General features: G+C 39.3%; 9 protein-coding genes across 9 annotated transcripts; 5 read left to right on the top strand and 4 right to left on the bottom strand.

Annotated features, from left to right (window-relative positions):
• Positions 1 to 35: 35 nt before the first annotated feature.
• ZYRO0C13442g (uncharacterized protein) lies at positions 36 to 623 on the top strand (the record flags this gene model as incomplete). The annotated part of the gene is made up of 1 exon (XM_002496180.1): positions 36 to 623. One exon carries the CDS (start codon positions 36 to 38, stop codon positions 621 to 623), a length of 588 nt encoding a protein of 195 aa, XP_002496225.1.
• A 164-nt stretch (positions 624 to 787) lies between these two features.
• RKM1 (protein-lysine N-methyltransferase) lies at positions 788 to 2,485 on the top strand (the record flags this gene model as incomplete). Its single annotated transcript, XM_002496179.1, has 1 exon — positions 788 to 2,485. One exon carries the CDS (start codon positions 788 to 790, stop codon positions 2,483 to 2,485), a length of 1,698 nt encoding a protein of 565 aa, XP_002496224.1.
• A 232-nt stretch (positions 2,486 to 2,717) lies between these two features.
• Positions 2,718 to 5,030, top strand: TYW1 (putative tRNA 4-demethylwyosine synthase; the record flags this gene model as incomplete). Its single annotated transcript, XM_002496178.1, has 1 exon — positions 2,718 to 5,030. The coding sequence occupies one exon, from the start codon at positions 2,718 to 2,720 to the stop codon at positions 5,028 to 5,030; it is 2,313 nt and encodes a 770-aa protein (XP_002496223.1).
• Positions 5,031 to 5,181: 151 nt separating this feature from the next.
• ZYRO0C13376g (DUF1992 domain-containing protein) lies at positions 5,182 to 6,369 on the bottom strand (the record flags this gene model as incomplete). The annotated part of the gene is made up of 1 exon (XM_002496177.1): positions 5,182 to 6,369. The coding sequence occupies one exon, from the start codon at positions 6,367 to 6,369 to the stop codon at positions 5,182 to 5,184; it is 1,188 nt and encodes a 395-aa protein (XP_002496222.1).
• Positions 6,370 to 6,483: 114 nt separating this feature from the next.
• Positions 6,484 to 7,983, top strand: ALG2 (GDP-Man:Man(1)GlcNAc(2)-PP-dolichol alpha-1,3-mannosyltransferase; the record flags this gene model as incomplete). Its single annotated transcript, XM_002496176.1, has 1 exon — positions 6,484 to 7,983. One exon carries the CDS (start codon positions 6,484 to 6,486, stop codon positions 7,981 to 7,983), a length of 1,500 nt encoding a protein of 499 aa, XP_002496221.1.
• Positions 7,984 to 8,113: 130 nt separating this feature from the next.
• SGF73 (deubiquitination module subunit SGF73) lies at positions 8,114 to 9,856 on the bottom strand (the record flags this gene model as incomplete). The annotated part of the gene is made up of 1 exon (XM_002496175.1): positions 8,114 to 9,856. One exon carries the CDS (start codon positions 9,854 to 9,856, stop codon positions 8,114 to 8,116), a length of 1,743 nt encoding a protein of 580 aa, XP_002496220.1.
• Positions 9,857 to 10,294: 438 nt separating this feature from the next.
• PGC1 (phosphatidylglycerol phospholipase) lies at positions 10,295 to 11,242 on the bottom strand (the record flags this gene model as incomplete). Its single annotated transcript, XM_002496174.1, has 1 exon — positions 10,295 to 11,242. The coding sequence occupies one exon, from the start codon at positions 11,240 to 11,242 to the stop codon at positions 10,295 to 10,297; it is 948 nt and encodes a 315-aa protein (XP_002496219.1).
• Positions 11,243 to 11,469: 227 nt separating this feature from the next.
• NPY1 (NAD(+) diphosphatase) lies at positions 11,470 to 12,609 on the bottom strand (the record flags this gene model as incomplete). Its single annotated transcript, XM_002496173.1, has 1 exon — positions 11,470 to 12,609. One exon carries the CDS (start codon positions 12,607 to 12,609, stop codon positions 11,470 to 11,472), a length of 1,140 nt encoding a protein of 379 aa, XP_002496218.1.
• A 974-nt stretch (positions 12,610 to 13,583) lies between these two features.
• ZYRO0C13266g (uncharacterized protein) lies at positions 13,584 to 15,281 on the top strand (the record flags this gene model as incomplete). The annotated part of the gene is made up of 1 exon (XM_002496172.1): positions 13,584 to 15,281. One exon carries the CDS (start codon positions 13,584 to 13,586, stop codon positions 15,279 to 15,281), a length of 1,698 nt encoding a protein of 565 aa, XP_002496217.1.
• Between the last annotated feature and the right edge of the window lie 112 nt (positions 15,282 to 15,393).

Here is a 15,393-nt window from a genome sequence, read left to right as displayed (position 1 = left end):
GGTAAAATAGATATATCGATTATCGCTATCAAATAATGAATCGCTATCAATCACTATCGTCACAGTCCAATTCTTATGGAGAGTATACTTCTAATTTTTCTGATTTGATCCAAGGGATATTTCAGTTTACTTTTGATCTGTCCCTAGCTTTAATAAAGCGTTTGTTTGGATCCCAAGGTAATTATAATAGTTCTGCGATTGCAGATGAATTCAGACCAGTGGATTTACAACCTTCGTTGTCCGCAAATGGACTGCGTTCATTACGTTTTGACGGGAATCAGAAATCGTTTGAAAACCATGGGTATCATCCGTGGTTAGTCGTCGCAGTAGGTTTATTGGCGGTTGCTATGTTAAGTTACGATTCATCGAAATCTGAAAGGAAGCCAGCACCCGTTCATGAGCAGGAGGAATCGTTTGAAGAGCCTACTGAAGAGCTTATTGGGGAATCTGGACTTACAGATGACGACACAAGTGGCAAATATGTCTTCAGGAGAAAGCTGCCCATTTCTCTAGATATGCCAAAAACTTTTCGAACGCAACGTAAGGAAATCGGACTGCCCTATCAAGATGTAACAGTTTCGAGATCTACACCAATTTCATTATTGTTATGGGAATCAAAGTAATTCTTTCTTCACACTTTATTTTTTTTTTTTTTTTGTTTTGTTGATGGATGTATGCATTGTATAATGGTTTTGTATAATTTTATCATAGGAAAGGTTTTGGCGAGTATTATATCTAAACATCTATATACATATATGGTAGTAGCAGGACTAGTAGTAGCGATAAGATGAGCCAGGACGTTTTAGAGTTAGTGCAATGGGCTAAATCTAACGGTGCACAGATTCCAGATCAAATAGAGTTTGTCCGTGATGAATCTAAAGGTATATGTGCCATTTGTAAAGAGGATTTGCAAGACGTGAAGATCCAGATTCCTTCTAGTATTATAATAGATAGACAGGATGCAAGGGATGAATTTGCACCCAGATTTGATGGCGATAATACAGGTTTAAAATTTCTAATTTCATTTTGGAAACTGCAAGATAATGCCAAATTTGGACCATATTTAAGAAACTTACCATTAAAATTGGATTCTGCATTAGTTTGGAACCCAAATGAATGGCAGCTGTTAAGGGGGACAAACTTGGGTAATTCTATTAGGGAAAAATTGTCAACGATTTATTCGGAATGGATCACTTGGATCAAAGATCGTGGATTGCCAAACGATTCGTTGAATTTTGATGAAATTAACGATCAACAACTATACCAAAATTTTCTGGAACCTGCCTCTAAGGGTCAATTCGATTCCTGGAGCTCTTTTCCTGCATTCCTCTGGTCACATCTAATTTTACTTTCAAGAGCCTTCCCAGAGTACATTATTCATCCTCAATGTCATGAAGGTTCAGTGATTTTATTACCATTACTAGACCTTTTGAACCACGATGCACATTCAAAAGTGCAATGGTATAGTGAAGGGGAAGCATTCTGTTTAGAAAAGAATGGTGGTGTCGCTAAAGGTCAGGAATTGTTTAATAACTATGGAGCAAAAGGAAATGAAGAGCTATTAGCTGGATACGGGTTTGTGCAAGAGGATAACGAATTCGATTATGTAGCTCTAAAGATTAAGCTTCCGCTAAATACCATTGAAAGCATATTGGAAAATGAACCTCGTATTCAATTGCCCACATTGGATGATTATACTACATTTGCATTTGAAAAATCCACTGAGAAGAAGAAAGATAAAACGGATCCATCATATTTCGAAGATGGTATTAGATTCTTTATTAATACTCAAAATGCAAACTGTTTGAATCCTTTGCTCGACCTTTTTTCATACTTGTCTAAAACAGATGGTACTGAAAATTGGACCGATTTAAGACCAAGGTTACAAGGTTTACAATCATTGAGAGCTGCATTAAAACTGAAGCAAGATCAAGCATCTGTATCACCACAAGGATTGGAGCATTCTGACGCTATAAATTCTTATAGGGAGCATTGTGCTCGGGTATACCGCCAAGGCCAACTACACGTTTTGAAACACGCGATTTCATCCTTAAAACAATTGGAAAAAGATCTATTGACTCAGAATAAGCACCAGCTACTGAATCTGAAGAAAATCCTCAAGGACGATCCAAAGTTTATCCAGGAAGAGCTACCAAAATTTTTCCACGATAAAGATCAAGATGAAGTTTCCTTCGATGACACTTTTGAGTTACTTGTGCTTTGGGTGTTGGCTAAATGTAAGAACGGTTCATTCCAAGCAAAACACGAATGGGTAGAAAAGCAATTCAAGGCATCCATGGGTAAGAAACACACAGTTTCGGAAGAAGCTGAATCGCTGTACTCGCATTTTTTCCCCCAGAATCAAACTAGGACCACAAAAATCACTTTACAAGAACTGAGCGATGCATACAATTTCGTAATAACCAATTCATTTACACGATCAGCTTCCTCGTCTAGTGAAACTATACTCGTTCAATCAGCATGAGTAATAATTCTGCTTCTAGAGCTTTACTAATAATCTTTTATCTCATTGGTCGATTACGCTTGGTCACGTTTAAACTGCGGGTAATGCCGAATTTTGCGTTTTCTAAACTTTCGAGGTCATCGAAGAAATCGTTCAAGACATATTCCATTGTATAGACATTACAATATACTATACGTTCTTAACTGCAGGCCATTTGTATTGCAGCTTAGTTCATCAGATCAGTTACTATACTATGAGATCAAACCCAGTTACAGCAGTGGCTACAGCGCTTTGTACTGGTGCCTATTTATGGTTTGGTGGTAGGATCTCAGTAGCGCTAGCTATACTAGTGTCCTATGGGATTTGGCATGAGGAATCCCATAAAGTAGTTGAGGAAAAACCTCAGTTACCATTAGACGGTGCTGAAGAAAAGACGAAAAAAAAACATACCTGTTGTGGTGGTAAAGGCGGTAGTGGTTGTTGCTCATCGAAAAATGGCGACGGCGGCAGTGCTCATGCATGTCGATGTGGATCAAAAAAGAATAAGGCAGTAGAGGAGCAGAAAAAGGATACTGATTCTTATCCTGTGGCAGTTGATTTTACGCAAGCGTTCAAACCAGAAAAGAAGAAAAAGTCTAGACAACCAAAAGTATTCTCAAAATCCATGCCCGCTAAAAAGCAAAATGAAGCACCAAAACAGGACAATCTGGTCAAAAGTGCTATGACTGTTTCTAATGAGACTTTGCTCAATTCACAAATTTACATCTTTTACTGCACTTTACAAGGTGCAGCCGAAAGATGTGCTAACAAAGTGATGGCAAAGCTTTGTACCATGAAAGAGTTGAAACACAGGCCTATTTTGTTAAATTTGGATGACCTAAGTGATATCGATGATTATTTTGTTAACGTCCCTTGTGATAATGCACTATACTTGATGGTTTTACCTTCATACGACACTGACTGCCCACTAGATTTCTTTTTACAGACGCTAGAAGAGAACTTTCACGACTTTAGAGTTGACAGGTTCCCCTTGAAGAAATTAGTTGGTTATTCCATTTTGGGTATTGGTGATTCCGAATCATGGCCAGAAAGGTTTTGTTATCAAGCCAAAAAGGCAGACCACTGGATAGCTCGTCTTGGTGGTAGAAGAGTGTTCCCTGTGGGAGAAGTTTGTATGAAGTACGATGGTGAAAAAAAGATTGAAGATTGGACAAATCTTTTTGCTGAGACTTTGAAAGATGATGAACCTATGCTTTACGAGTATGACGAATCCGTGGAGGAGGAGAACGAAAATGCTGACGGGGGTGAAGAGATGGTCGATTTGGAAGATATTGGTAATGCTGATGGTAACAATTCTACCGAAATTAAACAAATGGTCGCCAAGAATAGTCCTACTTATAAGACTTTAACAAAACAGGGTTATTCCATTGTAGGTTCGCACTCTGGTGTGAAAATCTGCAGATGGACGAAAAGCGATCTAAGGGGTAGAGGATCTTGTTATAAGCATTCTTTATTCAATATTGTATCCAGTAGATGTATGGAATTGACACCATCGTTAGCATGTTCCTCCAAATGTGTCTTTTGTTGGAGACATGGGTCCAACCCAGTATCCAAAAACTGGAGGTGGGAAGTCGACGATCCAGAGTACATCTTGGAAAATGCTTTGACGAGTCATTACTCCAAAATCAAACAGATGAGGGGTGTTCCAGGTGTGAAGGCAGAAAGATTTGCGAAGGCCTTCCAAGTACGTCACTGTGCCCTTTCATTAGTAGGTGAACCCATCATGTATCCATACATTAGCAAATTCATCAGCCTTTTACACGCGAAAGGCATCTCTAGTTTCCTAGTTTGCAACGCTCAACATCCTGAAGCCCTAGCCAAAATTTGCAAAGTCACCCAGTTGTACGTCTCCATCGATGCTTCGACAAAGAGTGAACTGAAGAAGATCGATAGACCATTGTACAAAGATTTTTGGGAAAGATTGATGCAATGCTTGGATATTTTGAGTACCACTCAATCACATCAAAGAACTGTTTTTAGACTTACTTTAGTCAAAGGTTTCAATATGGCTGAAGTGATGTCCTATGCAGATTTGGTGCAACGTGGTAAACCATGCTTCATTGAAATCAAAGGTGCCACATTTGCTGGTTCTTCAGATGGGAATGGGAATCCATTAACTATGCAAAACATTCCATTTTATGAAGAAATCAAAGCCTTTGTCAGAAATTTCGCTGCTGAATTACAAAGACGTGGGTTGGGCTACGATATTTCAGCTGAACATGCTCATTCTAACTGTATTTTGATTGCTAATACGAAATTTAAGATTGATGGCGAGTGGTACACTCATATCGATTTTGATAGATATTTCGAGTTGTTAAACAGCGGTAAAGATTTCCAACCATTGGATTATATAGCTAAAACACCGGAATGGGCATTATTTGGTAATGGTGGATTTGTCCCAGGAGACACTAGGTTTTATAGAAAGGGTAAGAAGAAGGGTCCTGAGCAGGCAGAACCTACTCCTAAACAAACTGTAGAAACTGCTGGAAGTATCGAAATTGCCTAAGTCGGATCCTTGCGAACGGTATTTATTGGTTTGTATTAGTTTATATTTATGTTAATTTATATTAGTTTCATTGAATATTCCAAAAAAAAAGACAAGAAAAGAAAAAGATATTTACAGATGAGTATAACGATGGTCCAAAACATATTCCGATTCACCAAAGTTTAAAGAATGCTCCTAGGGATGGGGATTTAGATTGAGCCGTATGCCGCTCTTCGGCCTGTTTGTTCTTTGAAGAAGTAATTTCACTATCTATTAGATTGTCAAAATTGATATTATCAAGTACCCGTTGAAATTCCTTGTCTGATACCAAATATAATTTTTGCGTTGATAATGGAGCCTGTAGATTATAAGTTCTTAATCCACTGTTAATGGTACTAATTTTTCTATCTGCCCAAGTCTTTCTAGAATTTTTCCAATTCTCAAAACGATATTTTAAAAATCCATCAACACTACCGTAACTATGGGCAATGGATCTACGTACTGTTTCCACGTTGCTAGAACTATTGAATAATTTGAATTTTTTCAAAATAGAGGACAATTCCCTTTCAAATTCTCCAAACAGTTCTGCTCTGAAATCCGTTACGTTACGATTGACTCTCCACTGATTTTCGATCCAAGGTGGTGCAATGTTTTGTTTAACCAAAATGTTGTTCAGATAGTGCTCTGTAGTACTCACATGCTGATTTGGTCTGGGTAATTCGGTAGGTTTTCCCCTTACCTTCCCCACATCTTCAAATCCACCCTGTCTCATACTTTCTTCAATTCTTCTATCAGCAAGTGATTCCAGTTTTTCAAAGGAACCAATAGGCGTAAACCTCTCAGCATATAATTCTCTAAAATGTGATTGTTCCTTTTGGTCTCTGGCCTCTTGAATCTTTTCCTGTCTCAATTTGTACCTTATAGCCCTCTTTTGAGCAGTCTCGATTTTATCTTGGAAAGTGTGTCCTGGCATCTTGTTAATAAATTGGAATGCTTCTCTCTGTGCTTCAGAATCTGATGCTGATGGTGGTCGGGAGGCCTTTTGTCCATCTTCGTCTGACGAGGAACCTAGGTGCATATTGGAAACCCTCTGTTGTGCATTAATAATTTCTAGAATCTTATCAGCATTGATCTTATCCTCTTCGTAAGCCCATTCATTGCCAACGTCATTCTCACAAAATTGTGACAACTTGACTAGGGGATCGTTCTTGTCCACGGTGCTCTGATCCTTCAGATCTTGGAGTCTTCTCATCAAATAACTATCATCGTCCTTAGAAGAATAGTACCTTATATTATTGAGCCTCCTACGGCTTACAATTCTTGTAAAAGGTCTCATTAAGCAACTTTCCCTTATTATCATTAGTAGTGATGAGTCTAAGTACTTGTAAAGCCGAAATTTCACCTAACATAACAAAGGCCAACCATAACGCAGCTTGAAATTAAATAGAGGGCATTAAATCATCCGTTGGAAACCATGAGTGGAGCTAATCAGAAGCTTAAAATTGCATTTGTGCATCCAGATTTGGGTATTGGAGGTGCTGAAAGGTTAGTTGTCGATGCTGCAATTGGCTTACAAGAACAGGGACATGATGTGGTCATATACACTAGTCATTGTGATAGAAGCCATTGCTTTGAAGAAATTAAAAATGGATTATTGAAAGTGGAAGTTTATGGTGATGAATTACCCACCAACTTTCTGAATAAATTCTACATCGTTTTTGCCAACTTAAGACAACTTTACCTAGTGTTGCAACTGTATTTGATGGGGAAGATAAACCAGCATGATCTTTACATTACGGACCAGCTATCTACTTGTATGCCATTCTTGCACATGGTCAGTAGTGCCAAGTTGATGTTCTACTGCCATTTCCCTGATCAGTTATTGGCACAGAGAACAAGTTTAATAAAGAAGCTTTACAGGGTGCCCTTCGATTTATTTGAACAATTTACCATGAGTGCTGCTGATTGTGTAGTGGTGAATTCCCACTTTACGAAGTCAATTTACCATAAGACTTTTAGATTTTTGGAAGGTGAACCTGATGTTATTTACCCTTGCGTGGATCTATCCTTCCAATCAATTGAACCGATCGACCAAGACTTCTTGACTGGATTATTACATCCTCATCAGAGATTCTATCTGAGTATAAACAGATATGAAAGGAAGAAGAACATTTTACTGGCGTTAGAGTCATATGCTTTATCTAGCGAAAGTGACGATGAAAATTCGAAATTAATAGTCACTGGTGGTTATGACGAAAGGGTATCTGAAAATGTAGGTTACTTGCAAGAGCTACAGGAGGCGGCCGATAAATTAAAGTTATCCCATACTACAATTTTTTACCCAGAGTTTAGGAAAAATGGAGGTTTAAACAATTCCCAAGCGCTGAACAGTAAGGTTATCTTCTTGACTTCAATTTCTTCTTCCCTAAAGGAATTGTTGTTAAGTAAGATGGAATTACTATTGTACACACCTTCTTTTGAACATTTTGGTATTGTTCCTTTAGAAGCTATGAAACATGGTAAGCCTGTGCTTGCTGTAAACACTGGTGGTCCATTAGAGACGGTTGAGCGTTTGGTTACAGGTGTCAATGAGAATGAAGCCACAGGATGGCTTGCGAGATCAGATCCTAAGGATTGGGCCAAGGCCATTGAAGAATTCAAGTCAGTTACAAAGGACGGGAAGGTGAATTTTAAGAAGAATGGGTTGAGAAGAGTTGAAAAGTACTATTCACGCGGTGCAATGACACAGAGTTTTGAAAGAAATATCGAAAAAACCATCGACAAAGAAAAGAAAACTTATTTCTGGGAAACTTTTTTCGTAGGTCTACTCAACTTTGCCTTGCATCTTGTTTTCCAATTCACCCTTGAAGGTCAAATTTGGCCATATATTGGGATGTCAGTGATTATGGGCTGGTACTTCCACTCTGTATTTGTTCTATTCTGGGTTGTCCTCGCCTTGACAAAGATATCATGATGGTACCAATGTGGACACACTTAATGTTATTATTTCATTATTGTTTTTTATTTTTACATAAACAAGTTTACTGACATCAGATGATAAGTCATTACCCAAAATAACGATATATACCAGAAAATATAGACGATCAATTCACCCTTCCACCGTAACCGTCCATGAAATTTCCTATGCCAACGTTAACCCTTCCACCGACGGAACCTCCTACTGATTGCTGCGATGGCGGTGAATTGGCCGCCGGCGAAGAAGTTCCCACGTAATTATTTGATTGTTCTTGACCACCTTCACCGTTAGAATTTTGCATTAATTTTGTAGCATTCGCCAGGTGGAATGCAGCTGCTTCAAAACGTTGTTGTTGCAGCTGCTGTTGTCGCAGCTTTTGTTGTTGTAACTGTATTTCCTGGGGAGTGAGTCCTTTACCTTGTAAATTTGGTTGTTGTACAGGCCTTTGTATATTGTTATTAGCCTGCGAAACGGCTTCTGGTGATTGGTATTGTTGCTGTTGTCTACCTTGTGCTTGCATTTGCTGCTGCCTTTTCTCTATCTCTTGTTGACCATTTAAGTTAGGGCTATCGTGTTGCATGTTCATCATTTGTGATTGAAGCATCTTGTTTTGCTGAATCTTATAAAGTTGCTGAGGTGTCAGATTCTGAGGAGGCATCTGATTGATAGGTTGAGGCGTGCGAATACGAAACTTATAATCTGTGGTTCTATCTAGATCCACACAACCGACACGAGAATGAATCGCACCATATCCAGGAGCAGTATAACCTGGTCTTACCGAGAACGCAGATGCAAACATCTCTCTCATTCTAAAATATCTCGACCTACGCTTTACAGATGAAAGCACATTGGTCTCCAGTGGTAACGGGAATGACCTAGAAACACCGTTAAGTACCTGTGTAGTTTCTTCTTCAGGCGTTAAACTTATGCTAGAATTGGCCCGCATATCGCCTTGAGCATTTTTACCTGCACCAGAGGGAGTGCTTGATTTTGCACCTGAACTGCCCACCGACGAGCCATTTTTATTCTTACCACGTTGACTTTGTTTCTGTTGCTGCATCTGCTTCTTCTGTTCCCTTTGTATTTGCTTCTGTTGCTTTTGAATCTCCTGTTGTTTAGCCCTTTTCTCTGCAGCGGCACCAATCTTTGTTTGATGTTGCTTATGGTATGCCGCTAACAAAACGTCAAATGGCTGATTACGCCCATTGACAGATCTTTTAGCCCCCATGGAATGTGATTTACAAGTCAAGGAACGTGCACAGTAGCCACCTTCAGGTAGTTCGACACCACATTGTTTGTCGAAATCGATTAGGTGCTTCTGCGTTGGGTTTCTCTGTTTAACTTTTCTTTGCTTTTTCATCGGAGTAGCCTGAGGAGTCCCGCTATCCTCTCTGAACCTTCTATTTTCTTGATCTGGCGTTGGTGAGTCTTCTTCCTCCATTTGTCTCTTATTGTTACCATTGTTTTCACCGCCATTCTGCCTCCTTGGTGAAGCGTTTAGCTCCGTCTCTTCATCTGTCATCTCTCTATTGCCCACACTAGAAGGATTATCACCTTTACAATGATTCTCTAAATGATCTACAATGGCGTTTAATGCCAATGGTTTCCCACAGCTGTTACAAACTCTGTATTGAAACGATGCGGATGTTTCCAGTGGATTCTCAATAATACGTGTGTTTGAATTAAAAAATCTTTCCTTTGTAGTTGGATTAATTTGGTTGTATTGGGGGGGACGGTTTTTCACCAGCGATAAATGCTCTTTCCACCCACTGTGACTGGATCCCTTCTTACCTGACAGACCTTCGCTGTCAGAATATTGTTCTCTTATCCCTTGCTTGATGCCCTTAATCTGTAAACCCGTATCAGTCATATAGGCTAGCCTTTTCTCTCGAGTAAATAAAGCAATTGAACGTTTAATTCCAGTGAAGAGCCTGCTATCACTATTAATGAAGGACTCAACAGAGGAGATTTTTGGAAGCGGCGTTGAACAAAGAAAAAAATATGAGAGAAATTTGAGTTGTAGAAAGTTTAAACCAAATTTCAGGGGATCAAGAGAATTATTGTACCCAGACGCTTCGAGATTAATTTATTATCCTCTCTTCTCTTCAAACCGCTTTTTCTACGCCAAAATGAGGTCAAAGTTGGGTTAACTTTACTTGATTTTGAGGTGAAGATAAAAAATGAAAAGCTGTTGAAGGAAAAAAGGTCATGTGAAAACCATGTGTACTTACAGAAGAGTCTATTGGAATGTTTATATAGGGATGTATATACCTGTATCTAGCCGCCCAGGAGTGGTCAGCTACAGATTTTACAAGAAGTGGATTGTTCTCAGCAGGTAGAAGACGAGATAGGCTAGCGAATAAGGTCCCACTTTGAAGTGAGCCCATGGTTTGAAAAGTAACGAGCAGATAATATGGTATGCTGCGAGGAAAGTGTAGAACCTGAATCCGTTGAGACTGTTCCAATCGGGTGCAGCAAACTCTTTGGTCTTGGAGTATTCTTTGGACAGTTGGCGGGCTACAATAGGGTCATCTGTAACCACACCTGCGATGGGGAGAGCACCGGTGTATTCGAAATCGATGCCCTTGTTGACAGTCCATAGAAAGACCTTAATTTTATTCTCCAGTAATTTAGGGGCTAGAGTATGTCTAAATCTTTGAGTCCAAGAAGCCACGAAATGGATACTAATCCCCGATAGCCTAAAATGAGGGTTATTCAATTTCAAAGAATAATTGATGAATTGTTCCGCGATATCTAACGAGAGTGTAATAACGAAAACTTCGAAATCTTTGATGACACCAGTTTCTATACCGTATTCAAACCAATCTAGTTGCCAAAGCCCCCAGATGATCCTTTCTTGCCAAAAACGAATATCGTTCTTAATGCTTAGCATGGTAGCATAGGTCTTGGGTAGCACAATCTTCTCATTGGTGAATTTGATATCCAGCATGATCCTCACCCCTGGATGCTCGACGATCCATTCCAAAATTTCGGCCAAAGTGGGCATCTTTAGTGTTTGGTCGTCTTTGCATCTCAATTTGCTAATCTCTTCAAAAGTATGGTCGGCAATAAACAAGTCTTTATCCCATATTCTACCTGTATCCACATCGTGATTCACAACGACCACACCATCACTCGTCATCTGAAGGTCTGTCTCAATTATATCTGATTTGGCCTCGTAAGCTCTTTCAAAGGCCACCATAGTATTCTCAATGTATTGCCCCTTAAAGGCCCTATGACCGGCAACCAAAACCATGTTTACTTGATATATTCTTCTCACTTGTGTAAATTGTAGTAGTTCAAGCTTCAAATATCCTTTTCCTCTCCCGTTATATATTGCGCTCTTTCCCTTAAAGCAAAGGTTAATCAGCTTATTCTGACCACGAGTTTTACGCCATGTTTTAGACTAGCCAAATTCAAATAGAACATTAATGGCACATACATATATATCTATATATACACACATATATGACTAACTGGTCTCTATAGAGAAGCTTGACGTCTCTTGTATTTGTCGCAAACGTGCTTGATTAAATGGAACGCTACGGCAGTGGAGCCAGGTAGTCTTATTGAGTCCTTGAATCTAACCATTCCATTGCCATCGTAGGCTTCGAGAGACTTACTGACATCCTCCGTGGAAAACCACTGGGCGTCCAATAATTCTTCGTCGTGGGTCAAGCTGATTACTTCGTTGACACCATTGGCATCCACTAGACCAAGACAACCAATCATTAGGTTGACAGGGTAGGGCCATGGTTGTGTAGTGATCATGGCGACATCTTCACAACGAATACCAGTCTCTTCCCAAATCTCTCTACGGGATGCGTTTTCTACAGTTTCTGCAGGTTCCATGAAACCTGCAATGGTGCTATACATGACAGTGTCCCCATGTTTACGCTTAGATCTCGCTAAGCAGATTCTGCTAAAGTCCCGTGAAGCAATGGCAGTGATTACTACGGGGTCAGTACGTGGGAAATACACATTAGTCACTCTGGCGTCCCTCACCTGACAGCCAACTTCACGGTTAGCATTGGAACACTGTAGTTTAGTGCCTGCATCAACTGGGTAGATGGGAGAGCCACAGCCAGGACAAAAATGGTACTTGCTAAGCCAATCTAGATACATCTTGGCATGTGAATAAATAGATGCATCTTCATTATCCATTTCAAAGATAGTTTCACGATCGAGTAATGGCATCTTGGTTAATGGAGCGATATCAGAAGGTTTAACCAACGTATCTGAATCAACATGGAAATCGATACCATAGTATGGGGTACCCTTGTATTGGGAGCGATATACGAAGACTCCTTCACGGGAATCTTCACCTTGTTTAAGCCCCAGGAAGGTCAAATTGACACCGGAGTTACGCAAACGACTTGCACTGGTATTTAAGATGGGAAGCAACTTGTTCACCACCGGCTTCATGACCGACTGTGACTCGTCTAGCTTTATGGAATATAAAGATCCATTGGAAGATAATGCTTCACCACGTATAAATGGCACAAATGTAGTCGATCCATGGGTAAGTGTATTCTTGACGAATTCAACATCTTCCCTCAGAAAGGACACTCTGTTTAAAGTTTCACAACCGAAAAATGTGCTGGCACCTCTTAACGTAGACATAAGTGGCACTAATATTGATTTAGTCTATTCATAAGTTTCGAACATTCATTAACCAGGTTATATTTCTCGAGAAAAGGAGTCCAAAAAGGGGACCTATAGAGTCACGTGATAAGAGATTAAGCTCTAGCGGTTTAATACCATTAGGAGGTTGTACAATTCGATACCGTCAGTTGGGTAATACTATGGGATAGTACTGGGTTGTGTTCCAAAATGGAGAACTGCTCTTTGTGCTCTATTTTTCGAAATAAACTTATGGGGTCATAAGCCACAAAAAAGCTTCGATGATCTACGCTTCCATGCACAGAAGATTCTATACCTGCATATTCGCGTGCCTTTTTTTCGACATTCTCTATTGTATTTAGGAATGGGAAAATAAAGAGTATATTTCTTTTTAATCGCAGACTCCCCAAATTCCTCTGTCCTTATGGACACAATATCGTTTAGAACATTTTTCAATGTTTGGGATTTAATATTTTTAGTTTTGGCAGATTTCTCCAGGTTTCTCTAGGTCGAGTTTTGTGGAATCGATTTGGTATTCCTACAGTTAATGAATTCTTACAAGGTCTAGATCTTCTGAAGATGTCACAAGGGTCCAATTATGCAGGGAAGCAAATGTTTTCTTTTCTTGGCGATTTTGTTCGACTCTTTACATTCCTTGTGTCAGTGCATCGCACTCCAGCGGTATAAAACCATTATCTTGATAGCGGTTTCTCCCAAGGCTGTTCTAAAGTTCAAATCAGATTTTTGTGTAAATTCAGATGCCCAGCATAATATTCAGTAAGTTTCCAAACATATAAAAAGAGGTCCTATCGAGATTTTTGCTTCTCTCAGTTGATTCATTCTACCCGTCATTTTTGTTTTTAAAAAACCAGAACAAAAGGTTCAAATTTAATTCTAAGGAGTGTGCCTACTCCTCTTTTTTTGCTTAAAGCTTTTTACTGTTGCTATATTCTAATTTGCATCCTTTTATCGAAATGGTTTTGAGTATTACCGCCAAGTACGATCTCTCCAGAATCGTTGATCCTACGATCGAGCTATGGTCTGCTTACGATAACTTTGAACCATCAAGTGGAAAAAATTGTGAGCCCACAGTGGATTATTGGTTCAGTTCAAAGGAACTTGATTTTTTCTACAAGTCTGAGGTTCCGTTGAAAGAATCCAGCTCCATCATTGAAGTAGTGACACCAACTTCCACTGACAATCTAAGCTGTCCATCCCATTCTGAAAACTCTCATGAACCTTTCGATTTTGTTTTTGAATATTCTTTTTTAAAGGCAGCTAGGGAATTTTGGAGTTTACAAGAAACTCTTGTTAACCGGGGACTTCAAGAATCTGCTTTAACGAGTGCCAGGGAGTTTTGCCAAATGCAGAACAAATCACTGACTAGTGGCTTGAACGATTTTGCTCTGCTTGCTTCTAATGAATTTTGGAAGTCTCAGTATTCTCTTGTGTCCACTAGTGTCCAAGATTCTGCCCAGATTGCCGCTCATGGATCCCAGAGTACACAAGAAACACTTTTGTGCACTGGACTCTCTGACAATTTTGTGTTGCTCTCTAGAGATTTTTGGAAACATGAAGAACCTCTAGCTGTCCGTGGAATTGGTGATCTGGCCCTAGAGTGCTTTAGAGATTTTTGGAGGATAAATCCTGTTGAATCTTTGAGAGAGCAAGAAACCTTTTCTGCACTTTCTGCACCTGGTCTAACTGACAATATCTTGATTGCCTACAGGAGTTTCTGGAAAGTTCAAAGCGTTACCGATATTGATGGTATTAGTGATAAGGCTGTGTTGACATTTAGTGAATTTTGGAGATTGCAAGACTTGTTCGTATCCACAGCAATCAAAGAAGCAAGAACATTTGAAGATGAGATTTTGTCAGAGATCAACGAATGTTCTAAATTATGTGATGGTCCTAATACCGTGGTGGATGGTAATATTGTTGTATCGTTGCAAAGTTTGCATATGAATATGGCTAGTACTTTGCAAAGGAAGGAATTGAACTTCGAAATGACCAATAAATTTAAAAGAGAGGAGCATTTGAAAGAAGTTGGTAATTTAAACAAAGTCATTGAGAAATTGCAGAAGGAAAAATCACAATGGATCACTTCTCACCAGGTGCTGACCAAACAATTGGCACAGAAAGACAAACAACTGGAAGTTGTCGATGAGATGATTTCTCATAATATTGATTTAGAATTGGCTAACGAGGAATTGAATAAAAAATGGACTAAAGCAGCCGCCCAATTGAAAATCGCGGATAGCATTGAAACTGAAAATTACGAATTGATTTTTGCCAATGCCAAGCTTACTTCTGAGAAACAACAATTGATATCGAACTTTACCAAGAGACAAGATGAATTGATCACTTCTAATGCTAATTTGCATGTACTCGTTTTGAGTATGGAAAAGGCTGCAGAAAGAAATTTTGATGAGAGCTGTAAATTACAGAGTATCATCGAGATGCTGAAAAAGAAAGATGCAAAGTGTTCTAGTCCTCCGTCCTCTACACACAGTACCGAATCTGGGTTTGGCGCAGGATCTACGAGATCCAGAGGTTCAAGACGTGGAAGGAGTTTCTCCAGAAGAAGTAATAACAGTTTGTTATGCCAAGCTCGTGTAGAATCTAGTTTGGTTCCACCTACTTCTGCTGGCATGATCTATGTTAATTCATAGATGTTTATGATATATGACAATATATAACGTTTATAGATATTTTTTTTTAAAAAAATAACCCAGTATGTATTAAATTAATAAATTTTCAAGGAACATGAAGAGCAATCTTTTG

The sequence above is a fragment of the Zygosaccharomyces rouxii genome, assembly GCF_000026365.1.
Source record: "Zygosaccharomyces rouxii strain CBS732 chromosome C complete sequence".
NCBI classification, from domain to species: domain Eukaryota; kingdom Fungi; phylum Ascomycota; class Saccharomycetes; order Saccharomycetales; family Saccharomycetaceae; genus Zygosaccharomyces; species Zygosaccharomyces rouxii.
The sequence above is the reverse complement of the archived record's forward strand: the minus strand, read 5'-3'. Positions and strand labels throughout refer to the sequence as shown.